This window comes from Fulmarus glacialis, unplaced genomic scaffold (assembly GCF_000690835.1).
Source record: "Fulmarus glacialis isolate BGI_N327 unplaced genomic scaffold, ASM69083v1 scaffold7041, whole genome shotgun sequence".
Classification (NCBI taxonomy): domain Eukaryota; kingdom Metazoa; phylum Chordata; class Aves; order Procellariiformes; family Procellariidae; genus Fulmarus; species Fulmarus glacialis.
This window is the reverse complement of record NW_009193319.1, coordinates 4,828-18,615: the sequence shown is the minus strand read 5'-3', so window position 1 is coordinate 18,615 and position 13,788 is coordinate 4,828. Positions and strand designations below refer to the sequence as shown.

At 37.7% G+C, this 13,788-nt stretch overlaps 1 protein-coding gene across 1 annotated transcript; it reads right to left on the bottom strand.

Annotated features, from left to right (window-relative positions):
- Nucleotides 1–332: 332 nt before the first annotated feature.
- LOC104083777 (uncharacterized protein KIAA1328-like) lies at nt 333–13,392 on the bottom strand (the record flags this gene model as incomplete). The annotated part of the gene is made up of 3 exons (XM_009587395.1): nt 333–459; nt 9,046–9,140; nt 13,253–13,392. Coding segments are annotated over 3 exons (362 nt in total), but the record flags the coding sequence as incomplete, so codon positions are not given.
- Nucleotides 13,393–13,788: the final 396 nt, after the last annotated feature.

Genomic DNA, 13,788 nt, shown 5'->3' with positions numbered 1-13,788 from the left:
CAGAGACCACTGGAATACCATGCAAGTTTTAGACCGCAATTACAACCTAACAGGATTAAGTAAAAAAAATAAATCTATAACCATATTTTAATGCATAAGTTCCTTATTGTCATTTTTAGTTGACAAATATCTATTTCATAGCAAAACAACATCATAGGAACAGCTGGATGGCAGTTTTAAGCTCAAATGAACCAGCATCACATGCTGACAAGTCATCTCTCTGATTGCTTTTGAATGGCAGCACATGCAGATTTATTCTCTGCCATAAATTAGAACAATTATTTCTCTGTGGTTCACTTTTTATTTCAGACAGTGAGCCCCTGCACATATTTTTAAAGGATATCTTCCCTTTCCTTGATGATAAGTTCATTCTGTTCCTCTAGCTGTCTGATCTTCTTCTCAAATGACTCCTGTTCAGCTTTCAGCCGTTCTTCTGTCACCTCCTTTTCTTCACTTACCCTGAAAAGAATTTGAGAGAAATAAAATACATGCCCATAACCACAGTGCCTGACTTCCAACTCCTCCGCTTTCCAGATAAATGGATATCACCCTCTCCACCCTTAAAGAGGTTAGTTCCTCATAATGTTTATTTTATTGTATTACACTGGAAGATGCATATGACTTTATGCAATACATTATTTTTCCAAAGACACTGGTCTTACATGCACATTAATGGGCAGCATGGAACAACAATGTAAGGACCTGAACCCACAATTAGATTTGTGCAGTCTGATTCCCCACAGCCATAATGAAGACACACTGGGATCCTTATAAGCCTAGGGCATGTAGACAGACAACTCAAATGGGAGAGCTTAGCTGCCGAGACAGGAAAGAAATTGAAAAACTTTTCTGTTTCTTAATCTACAAACTAATCCTTCTTTCACATTTACTGGTCAAATATAAGTCCAGGAAAGGAACCATTTTTCTTGTTAGTTTTTTCCAAACAAAACAGTTTGTCCTCTTCTGGGGATTTTAAAATATCTAGCCGCAGGAGTAAATTTTCCTTTCTGTCTGGGCCATGGCACACTGTATCTTGCTGCTCAGTGTAAATAATTGGATCAAGATTAAAAGATGACAACGTGAGAAAGGTTTACAATGATCATTTATTCTGCACCTCAAGAGCAGGCTGTAAAAACAATTATTCTGGTATCACGTAGGCAAGAAGACCATTATGCACAGATGAGCCTGTAACTATGCTAAAAAACATGGCTTAGAAATCATGGCTCTATAAAAGCTCTACAAAAATATTAAGTAATGAGCTTAGACTAATAAATATTATTGCTCTGCACTTAGGCAATTTCTGTTGCTGAAGGCTCTTAAAAGTTCAGTCTTTTACGATGATGAAACAGCTGCCACAGGTGACAGGAGACGAAAGCAGTACAACTTTCAGAAAACTTCAATTTTAACTGCCTTTAAGTGGAACAATCCTATAGGAAGAGGAAAGGGGGAAAAATATATGTATTTTTTTTTTATATATAGGCATTGGATAAAGCCTTCCACTCGTCCCATTAGACTCATTGACATTCTTAACAGAGAACTCCATTCAGGGACTGAGCCATCCATTTGACATCATGACATTTTCCTTGAGAGGGCATGGATTTGTTTTGATATTCCAGTGGAAAAACCCTAAATACCACAATTGGGTCACCCCCCTGGGGTGAACTGTAGACAGGCAGTATTCCTCACCTCTAAGATCAACCCACAGCCCTTCGAGCAGACTGCAAGAAGTTGGAAATAATTAATAATATTGAAACTCACACCTTTTCTCTACAAACCTGGAGGGAGAAAAATGACATATAGCATATAATCAAATTCTGTAGATTAGAGCAGTTTGAAAGCTTGGAACAAACTATTAACTGGAAAGTTTCTAAATTACACAAAAAAGACATGCATAAAAACATTCCACTATTCATATGCCTATGGTCTAATTTGTAATCCTGTCCTTGGCAGTGTTCATCAACTCATTCCCAGGCCCCTTTCCCTCCACTCAAAGGCTGTCAAAAGGGGTGTGCACACATCAGAAAATAAAGAATGAAAAGGGAACAAGCTGTATTAACTCTGGATCCATCGCAACACCTATGTACTCCTTAGTTAAGCAGGCAACAAACTTTTGAAAACTATCTACCATACATCCTTGCTCCCCGATGCAGTTACAACTACAGTATATATGCCGCAGGCTGCAGACCCAGGCTCTTGCATCTAAGCACAACCAGTTTGTCTTCTCTAAATCTAGAGCAATCAGATAAGTGACTACAGCATATATGACCTTCCTTCATGTAATCCATATATGACCTTCTTTCACGTAATCAGTGGAAGATGCAAGAATGCTTCCTGTTTCTTAGGGTAAAAAAAAAAAAAGTAGAGAACAGAGAATAAAAACCATCAATTAGAAAAAGACAATGAAGACAGCAATAACCATGTAGATGAAAGACAGGAAGGAAACAAGAATAGGAGGGGAAAAAAAGATCAGAAGGGAAAGACAGGACAAGTATCATCTCCAGGGCACTATATAAAGACAGAAGCTTGCTTACTAACTGCAGGAGTGATGCTGCATTTGAAAAAGGTTCGGGACAACTGAAACACTGGGCCATGCTGGCACCTAAGAATATTAAAATCAAACAACAGTATAAGAAAATAAGGTAAGAAAGACCAGAGCACTAGAGAAATTAGACTAAACCTAGCAGGTTTTACCCATCTCTAGATTCTGTGATTTACTGCTTGTATCAGCCTGCATCACATTCACGTGCTGTGTTTGTATTTAACACAGATCACAGCAAGCTGTCATACTCTCAGACACATGAATATATTGTGCCACATATCTTATGCAGTAAATGACTGAGAACAGTAAGTGATCTTAGAAGAAATGTGGCAGTATGTTTATGTATCACAAAGCAGGAGACAGCCCATAAAGGGCAGGCGAGATACAGAAGAGAGTTACTCACAGGAGGTGGCAAAAGGAAGTTAGAGAAAAGGAATACAAGAATGTCATCAGATTATGCTGGGTTTATGTCACATCCTATACACAGCTCAGTGAGGTTTTTTTATATACTTCTTTCTTTGCCTTCTGGCAGTAAAGAACAGATGATTTTTAGCAGAATTAGGAAGGACTTCACTGATGCCGAACGGAAACATTACAAGGCTTATAATGCTCCTCAAAAGGATTTTCACCTGCTTTTCATCCACTCGTGGTCAGAAAAGAGCAGTGAAAGAATGAAGGCACCGCAACTAGAAAGGGCACAACTGCTCCGTTGGGCAACACACTGGTGTCCAGCTCCCTTATCATTGTTTCCAGGAACAAATAGAGGATTGACAGCTGATTGGGCAACACACTGGTGTCCAGCTCCCTTATCATTGTTTCCAGGAACAAATAGAGGATTGTGCTGTTCAGTGTGTGCAACATTTCCTTGCATGCAATTTACATTCACCTATCTGGTGTCATAGGATACACACCATATTTGTTCAAGACTTGTTTTAAATTCAACACTTCAAAGTTTATGTAATTCTAGATGCATCTAAATAAAGATTTTAATTGTATTTTATAGAAGCCTCTGTAGGAAAAGAAAAATTCATAATGCAGATATATTGACAAAAAACCTCCTAGGACATCAGCCTTAGGGTTCAAATTAATTCCTAATTCACCAGTTCCAATTACTATGGTGTGCTCCCAAGTCCACTGCTGATACTAGTAGTTCTGACTGTCTGATCTGAAGAAGGAATTGATCAACAAGATTGCTGATGACACTGACTCATTCCACTGAGTAAGCAGGATTGATGCTCTCCAGGTGGAATTTCTGAAGCACTGCACAGGTCAACAGCACTTCAAGTTTTATTTGTCTAATGAAAAACTGGCATGCACAAGAGCGAGCCATAATACTCAAATCAACACTACACTAGGGACAAAACTCAAAAGAACTCTTCCTGACTGAAGGCACTTACAGTCTTTACAGAAGAAAAGAGCTGAAAAAGCAAATTAAAAATAGTGTTTTCTGTTTTTTAAAAATGTTAGAAAAAATTGAGCTTTTGCCAAAAGAAATCTGAATGCATTAAGAACTGTGGCTGAGCAAGTTAACACAGAAGACAAAACAATCAAAAAGCAGGGGCACAGACACTGGAAACTTCACTGATCAGTCCTATGCTCATTGGGAACATTTATCTTTTAGGGAACACTCACCTGATTAATGTTAGTCTGCCAACTAGCTAGCAAATATGAAAATATTTTGGTGATCATTCTCGAAAACCACAGGTTTTACATTCCAAGCAAAGAATGGCATCTGGAACAGCAAGACCACAGGGGGAGGAAAAATGGAGCAAGGAGCAAGACAAGAGCATCATGCAGAGCCCAGCACACGCAGGATCCATGGAATGAAATCAGGTATTCCAAGTGAAAGATGCACTCCAAAAAGATGAAACAAGAAGTTTTCATGCCAGAGTTGATCACAACATGCCTCTGGCAGAACTGAGCAACAAAATGACTTTTAATACCAGCACTGCAGGAAGAGAGAATGGCAGCATTTTTTGTCTAAGGACATTGTTCACAAATCTGATACATTTTATTCAATATCGTGGGCAGTCTGTACAAATTAAAAAAATTAACAAAAAACCCCAACGATCCCAAAACATAATTGAAATTGCTACACAATGGATAAATTTTATTATATGCAACTTGCAAAATAATACAAAACTAGATCTCACAGCATGAATTTATAGCTACAAATGTCTTTTTAAGCACAAAAGGTAAGTGTGATTGGTGATACAATAATCCTAGGCATGCTTCACCTATCAACAAGAAGTAATTTCCAGACAAGCTTAGGGATATCTCATTTGCAATCTCACTGCCTGACCAATTAAGAGAACTGCAGCACAACATTGTCTCCTAAAGTAGCACACAAAAAAAAAAGAAAAGATCTTGACATTGAAGTTAAAGCCAGGTAACAGTTTGGTTAAATATGAGGTAGTGTAACCCAGGAGAGAAGGCAACCCAAGAGGCTAAACACTGCAGATTTGTAATATGGGCTTCCACAGGCAAGTTGTCCTTCAAAGATCCTAAGTGCTGGAAGAAAAACACTTAAACAGCAGATATACGCTACAGTAGTTTTACTGTCCTCCTTTGTAATGGTTTCCAGTTCTGTAACCAAATTAACCTTCTGTTTTGATTCCCATTTTCACCTTTTGTTGGAAAAATTTCAATTTTAGTTGGTCAATTTCATCTTTATATCAGGATAAAAAGTCCCCATAAAGCAATGCCGGTAGAAAAGACTAGCACCCAGACTGCCAGCACCCTACAAAGGATTTAGAAATCCAAGGTCTTGGGAAGGAGGAAGCATTTTCTCAATAAGGAACAAAGGGCTGTCTGAAGACTGTTTTACTACCTGCTGGGTACAAGTCATTCTGGGCATGTCAATGGTCTTTGCCAGAAAGACACTAATCTGATAGCAAAAACCATCTTGTATCTCATTTGAAAAAGGCAATCGCTCCCTCCCTTGGGTGGATAAGGGCATTATGATACCTTTCTACCTAAATCATTTTCAAAGATTTCTTTGCAAAGACAAACATGGAGAAAGCTGTCTCCCTGTTATCTTATTTGAAGAAAGAACGAGTACAAAGTAGTTAGATAGCAATTCTCACCATTAAATGCAAAAATTAAACTTTCATGAACCATTCTACCTCACTTAGTCAATGCCTCTGTTCATTCAAAAGCAAATTACATATGTGAGCTGTACAGGCATATGTGAACTGTGCAGGCAGGGAAGAAGTATTTATGAAGTAGAATCATAGCAAGAGCCAGAAAGTCACTGTACTACATCAGTTAGGAGTGAGATGAATGCTTGCAAGCACACACTCACTCTCTCTGCAAAGAAAGCTATGACCTTCTCCATTCAGCCAAATGCCAAGACAGAGAGCGCTTTCAAAATCTGCATATCAGTTAAAATATTTCACTCCAGAATACTTTGTAACCATTCTCAGTATGGTGTTTAGCAAATCCTTAATGCTCAACAGTCAACTGGCTAGGTCCCAGGGGACCTTGCGCTGCTCCCTCTTGGAAGAGGCTAATGTGTCCTGACATTGGCGCAGAGTATGAGGGTAGGAATCTTTCAGTGTCTTCACCATGTCACTGCTCATTTCATTACATAAGCTGATGACTGCTTCAGGAGTAGCCTCCAGTAATAAAAAAGTCAGAGGAAGTCTTTTTTGCCTCTTAAAAAGACTCTGCTTGTAGGGAGAGATAAAATTTGCTCTTACTGTGTCTGCCACTTTCACCACCATGCCAGCAGCACCTTGCTGAAAACACAAAGGTGCCATGCTGGTTGTTTTTGAATATAACAGCTGATCACACTCAAGAATTTCCCATTTACTCACAAAGCACTTTGGCATTCATAGGCAGGACTCATTCTACTCAGAAATTCCCCTACAAAAACAATTTGAAAAGAATCTGCTGACACAATAAAAAACCCACAACATTTACAACATTTGAGTCTTTTAAACTTTGGATCCAGTTTGCCTCTCTCTTCTCACCTGAAGAAGGAAGACAGACTAGATATGTTCAAAGAAAGGCAAAATAATGGCTAGATTTACAGGTGGCAGCATAGAGCAAAAACTAAGACTATTTACCCGAGAAAGGAGGATTAGAAAGGATACAGCTGAGTCCTTTCTTTCGACCCTGCCTTAAAATTCAATTTCATAAAGTCTCGAACAGCTAACCTGATGTCAGCCACTGGAATCCCCAGCAGCAGAGCATTTCAGCCCAGTAACTGATTTTCTCAAAGGAAAGGAAAATAATATAGCCAGCATTAGAATTTACTTACACCAAGACAAAGTCTCTCCCTGCAGCGTATTAGCTAATGCATAGGCACGCACCTTCCCAATGTTCAAAAGTGCATTGGGAATGAGAGTTGGAGGAAAAGAATTAAGAATAGGAACAGAAAGAAAAGTACGTTAGCTCTCCTTCAGCAGTCGCAAAAGTCGGGGAAAGACCAATATCCTGAACTGCTCAAGCAAGACTTGGTTGAAATTCCAGCCCCAGGAGTTAGTCATATTTTGCTACTGGTTTCCACACAGACAGAATTTTACCGCTTTAAAATTGTCTTCACGCAGATGGTTATGGGCCAGTCTATTTCTGTCCACCATCCCACAATAAGCATGCAAGAATTAGTCCCAACTACCATCATTTTCATTCATAAATAGTAGCAAAATGAAGAACAGTGAAGCATAGCTCTGGTCAAGGGAGATCTTTATTATTCCAATTATTTACTGCAGAACAGTCTTCCTGGAAAACTTTCAGCATTCTACTGGTTCTTTTTCTTCTCTGAAATAGCAAAGAATGTTCTACTGCATGTAAAAACCCTCCGTCATTGCACAACTAGGGATGAAAATTATGGAGAGTTTTAAAAAAGTGACGAGGTGAGCGGAATTAAAGTTCAACTTCCCTATTACTTGCAAAGGACTTTTAATTACATCCAATAAAAAAATGATTAGGTTTAAAAATAAAAGAGAACTAAGTATAAAATAATAGTGTTCCACTAATTTTACTTTTCAAAATTAATGTTGCTGCACCTTCTATTTTTCTTCAAAGAAATGTCAGGCAGAAATATCAAACTGTCCTCAGGGAAAAATCACAGCATCTGAGATTTAAGAAGAATCCCATGCTCAAATGAGTTAGTGTACTACTATTCACTAGGGAGCAGTGTATTATGAGGAACAATGTAATAAAAGGCTTTTTTTAATATTAGAATATACCTCTATATATCAACAGTGGCAACAGTGTCCGAATAGCTCCAACATCTGACAATTTGTAACCACGCTTCCCAGCAATCTACTCTTTATGACACCCTTAACCAGACATTTTCTAACACACGAGGTAGGATAAAATAGAGTTGCAAGCATGAAGAACTTCAGAAATTACTGAAATACTGTATAGCAAGAAATTCTATATTGGTACAAATTATTAGCAGGCAAAATGGTTCACTGGATGAGGATAATCAGAGAGAAAATATTCCTAGCTGCACCAGAGACTTATTGCATGACCTTGAGCAAGTAACTTAATTTCTCTGCCCAAATTTTCCTATATAAAAAGAAAAAGGACAGTAATGTTTGCCAATTATTGCACAGGCATATGAAATCTATGGCAAAAAGCATTTCATTAATAGCTGAGAATTTGCATTTTGTTCTAGAAAAACTTTGCCTTTATAAATTCTTAGTGTGGACAGCAACTTTTAGCCCAAAGGACCTGAGATCATCTCACAAGACTTTCCCTTCTGACATTGTGCGAAAGCCTGACCAAGTCCCATGTGCTCCTTCTCAATTTTATAGCCACTATGTAAGCAGATTTCCAGAGATTCTGAAGTGTTATGGACACAGAGGGGGAGAAAAATCTCCTCGCTCAAATTCAACCTATTTTTCACATTATTTATCTTCGTGAATGCAACTAGCATTGAAATGAAATTTAGAAAAAAACTTTTGCTAAAGCTGAGAAACTTGCACTATTTCTGCCTCTCCTTCCAAAGAATAGGGAGAACTTGAAGAAATTAATCAAAGCGAAAGAAAGTTTGGCTAGATAAGTTAAAATTTTACTGGACTCTTTATTGCTCTGCATGTGCAAACACGGGCAAATACTGATTAACATGTTTCAGCCACAAGATCACCAATCCACCTTTAACGTGGCATTCCACATAAAAGCTTACTCCTGCCAAATAAGCACTACAAAGTTTCATGTCAACAAAGTTTGTCATTTCCAAAAGACAACATGTGTTTATTTAAAGCATATGATACAAGCAGCAAACAAAACCCTAGCCCTGCGACTAGGTTCATATGGATGAACTGCTGCAGGTCACAAAACTTTGGCTTTTGTTTTCAATACATTTAGGGGATTTTGGGTCAGGAAGCAAGGAAAAAATGATCAGGCTGCTTCATTGTCCGTACCTCTTCCAGGAAGAAAAATCACCTTATACAAATATTCAGTTCCATAATGCAGTTCTACATTGCTTGATGTTAATTAGAGGAATGACTCTCCTTAAACGTAATACATTTTCAGGAGATGCTTATTCTTACCTGGCAAGTTCTTTAATTAAGTTTGCAATGCGTCTCTTGTCCTCAGGACACAAATCCTTTAAAGAAGCACTCTTCATTCCTCCGTCATTAGTGACCTGAAAATTTAAAGTAACATTTTAGAAAGTACTCTTTAAAGGAGAACAAATATTTCATAAGATATTAAAAGCATTTCAACATGTTTTCTAATCATTAGAAGTTGAAAGTAGACAAATTCCAACCGGAAATAAAATACATATTTTTCAAAATATAACTACAGTTCAGTAAAACAAATTACCAAGTTGTGGAGAATTCTTTTAAGAGACTTGTAATTCAAATGCAAGCTGCTAGTTTCAATACTAAACATGCTGGGTAAAGTTTTAAGACATACACTATTCACTGATTCATACTAGATAAAGGGCAGTAGGTTCTCATGACTTGGAAATCTAGTGCAGCGATATCCAAATCTAAGTTCAAACTTTATTATATTAGGATCCTAAAATAAAGACTAAGAAAAAACCATTCCACCTTAGTGTTTATGACCAAAGCATACAAAACAGCAAAAAAGGTATGCAATATATCTTTAGTAGATGGTAAGTCCTTGTTTCAAAGGATCTTTTTAATCCACAGAAAAGTACACACCCCTTCACATGTCACTACCATTTGTTTTTAACCACTTATTTGCTACCTTCGTACTTACTACTCCTTCTCAAAACAAACCTTTAACATACTCCAGTAATTCAGTTATTTTAATGCATTCCTTTAACACACTGAGAACTGCAGTATTTGTTATCAATGTCCACCAGAGGGCATATTGCTGTTTGTGTTTGCAACAGTCCCTTGTATTATTGAGGTTACTGGCATTACCTGTTTTGGGTGTTTCCAAGCAGGAAACAGTTCTAAGTTCTAAACTGTTTTTATTTATCAAAAACTTCTGTCATCGGTGACTCAGTTCTCCAGTGCTAGCAATAAGCAGAAAATAGGAATCCCAAGATGAAAGCAGCAGTAAGAGTCCTGCTATTCTGTCCAAGACTTTGGCAAGTTTAAATATTTCCACTTAATCGGACTTACTTATTTTCAGTTTAGACTTTTACAAGCCTACATATATTACAAACTTCCCTGAGCGCATACAGTGCTTAACATGAGATACAAGAATGCTACCAAATGCCTTGCAGTTTGGCCAAGTTAATACAATACCACACAGAACAACCTCGGAGCATACAAAGCAAACACTGAGCTTCTCTCCCCTCATTAGCAGTAATCGCAGCAGACCCACACACATCAGAGAGGAAGTGCCCCCTTCCATTCTTAGCTAATTGCTTCTTGAACAGTGGTTTGAAACAATTAAAGGACTATGTCGCTTTAAGAGGTGATGATTTTATACAGACTCATGTTATACCCACCTGACCCTTCAGTACACTCTTATTTTAACTTCAACGTATTTTCCTCAGAAAAAAAAAAAAAAAAAAAAAAAAAGGAGTTTTACAAGGCAAATTAGACTTCAGGGCTTTTCAAGGGGACATTTGATTTCACAGTTTCCTTCCCAAACATATGCTATTTACAGCCATACAAATGAAGAGAAAATGTCTTTAACTTAACTGAATTTAACTTCAACTAAACATATGGTTGAAGGATTTCCATTTCCCATACTAAGAACTCTGAAAATTATTTTTTTTTAAAGCAGCTAGATGATGGAACTTCTTTAAGAAAAATAAAAAGTTACAGAACATTTTTCACTCAAAAAAGAGGCAGAAGCTTGATCACATTAGTGAAGGAGATTTTAACAGAAGGTACCTCAAGTTATTACCCAAACCTATGTACATACCGTTAGACAAACATTTGCGGGATGAAGAGGAAAATCTGAAAAGTTAGTCTGTGCTTTTTTGTATCACTCACAGGTATGGATAGATGGCACACAAAAAATTCTCAAAGGCAGGCTTCTACCATAACACATGTCAAAATGAAACTGTGGAATTATACACAGCAACAGCTCCACCATCAAAACAAGATGATAAATGAAATATAGGCCAAGGCTGTATAGTCTCCTTTTTCCAGATTTCTGTCCTTTCTACACAGTTCAAAGTAGGTTTCGTAACTCAGTATCTTCTGGACAAAATGTACTACATAAATGGAAGATTTTCTCACTTTATAAACCACACTTTGGAAGATGACAATCTGCATGAGAGAAGCAGTTTTGCAGAAATTTCTGTCAAACGGTTAAGTAGGAAGATGGGAAATTTTGGTCAAGACCAGTGCAGCAAACTACTGATTTATTAAAAGTACCAGAAAAGCTCCAGAGCTAGCAAGACCTTTTTGAAGTCTTTTTCAAAACGCTCATCCTCCTTTGTGGTACTCAAATCTATCTGAATGAAGAAAAGGTAAATCAGTTCTGCCGAGATTCATATGAGAGCAAAACTCAATCCATTCTCTTCAAAAGAGGATTCTGGTAAATCGTAATGGTGATCTACCTACCAGTACAACAGTGTAAAGTATGTTAAAGTAAAGCAATCAGCTCTCCCTAGACACATACACATGTGAAGAAAATGAGTTTTGCTGCTGATGAAAACTCCTTGCAAAAAAGCTTTGTGAAACCTTCCTCTTCCATAACAAGTAAAATGTATTTGTTTGTTTCAAGTAATTCAGAGCTTATCTTCAAAGTTAGAGCACAAAGTTTCCATGAGGATTTGGCAAGGTAAGAGAAAAACAGAAAGTTAAAAAAGACAGAAAAGAGAAAAAGCTTTGAACCCATTTTATTGTCAATATTATAAAAGCACATTTGAGTCTCAAATCAAGATTTGGTGTATTAGGCATTGTATGAAAAGAACAAAGCGCATTTCTACCCCAACAGCTCTCACAGGGAAAAAGGAGTAAAAAATCCCTACACAATGCAAAGTAATGCAAACAACACATAATACAACTAAACAGATTTTAAAGTGACATATGAAGGCACCTATGAGGCAGCAGGCTCGTAGATACTTATGAAAAGATGCTTCTACATAAAGATTCTGCGTAACAGGGGCTATTTATGAAATGTCTCTGCATGTCACTGAACAGCATCATTTGCAAAGTGGAGGTACATACCAGCCTCCTAAAAGCAGGTACTGATAAATAGAGAAATGGAAAGGGACAAGACCAGGATGGGCCCTAAAAATGAATACTAGTTATGAGTGTCATGCTGAAGGATTTGAAGGGCAATGACACTGTCAAAGCAATGAGAGCTGAGTGATCTGTCTTCACATCAGAGTTTTGAACGTACGTGTGAGGCACACAGCATTTACTCAGCACACAGAAGACACAGAGGACATCTTAGCCCAGACAAAGAACAAGATTTAACTGCGTGACAATACAACAGTGATGCAGAAGCAGTCAAAAGTTTTAGATCCTCCCTGTAAGTGGGAAGATACCAAACCCTAGTGACTTACAGACTTGCCCAAAGACGACTACTGGGCAAGAGACTTAACAGTACTCAAATGACTTACATAGTCACTGTACTATACAAATCATGTTAGAAAAATGGCACCTCTCAACAGATTTCTAAATATCACAAGACCTATCAGAATACAGAATAATCTTCCAATCTTTCCAAAGGAAAACCCACTGCTTTGAAATTTCTAATGCAATAAACTGTATGAAAAGTGTCACCTCTTGTCACAGGAGTAGACCAGACAATTCAAAGCAGAGCCAAAGATAATGTCAACTGACAAAGCTACTCCTACTACTCAGATGCATTTGTAAATTTTACTGTCAAAAACAGAAAGTGATTTTGCCCTACTAACATGAGCAGCCACAACAAAAAGGTCTCTGAAAATAATTTTACAAGTCTTGTTTCTAAGTGATATGACTAGAGCAATGAAACTGAATAGACTGAAACACAACTTCTTGTATGTTTGGCTAACAACATACAGATTAGGGGCTACTCAAAGCTACACTCACTTTCTCCCTGTACACACACATAGAAATATATATAATCTGTTTTACATAGCCCCAGTTACATACCACTTACATAAATGAGCACATTCAGCCTTTCTTGTCTTTAGGTGGGCAAGCGATCTCAGTAGAAAAGTAAATTCTGCCAGCAAGCCACCATGGGGCAAAGTAAGTGGGCAAAAAGTGTAAGAGATTGCAAAATAATAGTACTCCAAAACTGTTTAAAAGTTTCCAATCTAAAGATTTTCTGCCATTTTTCTATTATCTGCACTCTTAAGAGCAAGAAAAATTTGCCTTTACTTACCTGCTGCCCTGTCAGATCTCCTGTGCTTCTAACAGGATCCATGGAAACAGAAGCCACAGATACAGGCACCTTTAGCTCAGTTTCACTTTTTTGATATTTTGGCAAATACCTTCTTCTTAAATTTCCTTTTGTAGACACTCCTGTAGATAAAAGACATGCAGAACACACAGATTATATAGTCAAAAGGGACCCTTCTCTTGCCTCCTGCAACAGGACTTCCAAAAGGCATCCTTGCCTTAGCAGCTCTTTTTGAAAACAGTGAGCATTTCTGGTATATATTTGCAGTTCCCCCCAGCCTCTCATGCATACAAAATTTTATTAAGATGAACATATCAGCAGAAAAAGAGGTGCATGGCACTGAAGTGCACCCAGCCACATGAACATCAAAGTAAATTCTGAAATGCACATGCTGTCTTCTGCTGAGGTTCAATGCAAAAACCTGTGTTTGAGATGCAAAAGCATAAAATTGAGCTTCTGCTTTGACACTCAAAGACAATGAGGAACCAAGCAGCAGTAATGCTGTTAAAAGTACCACT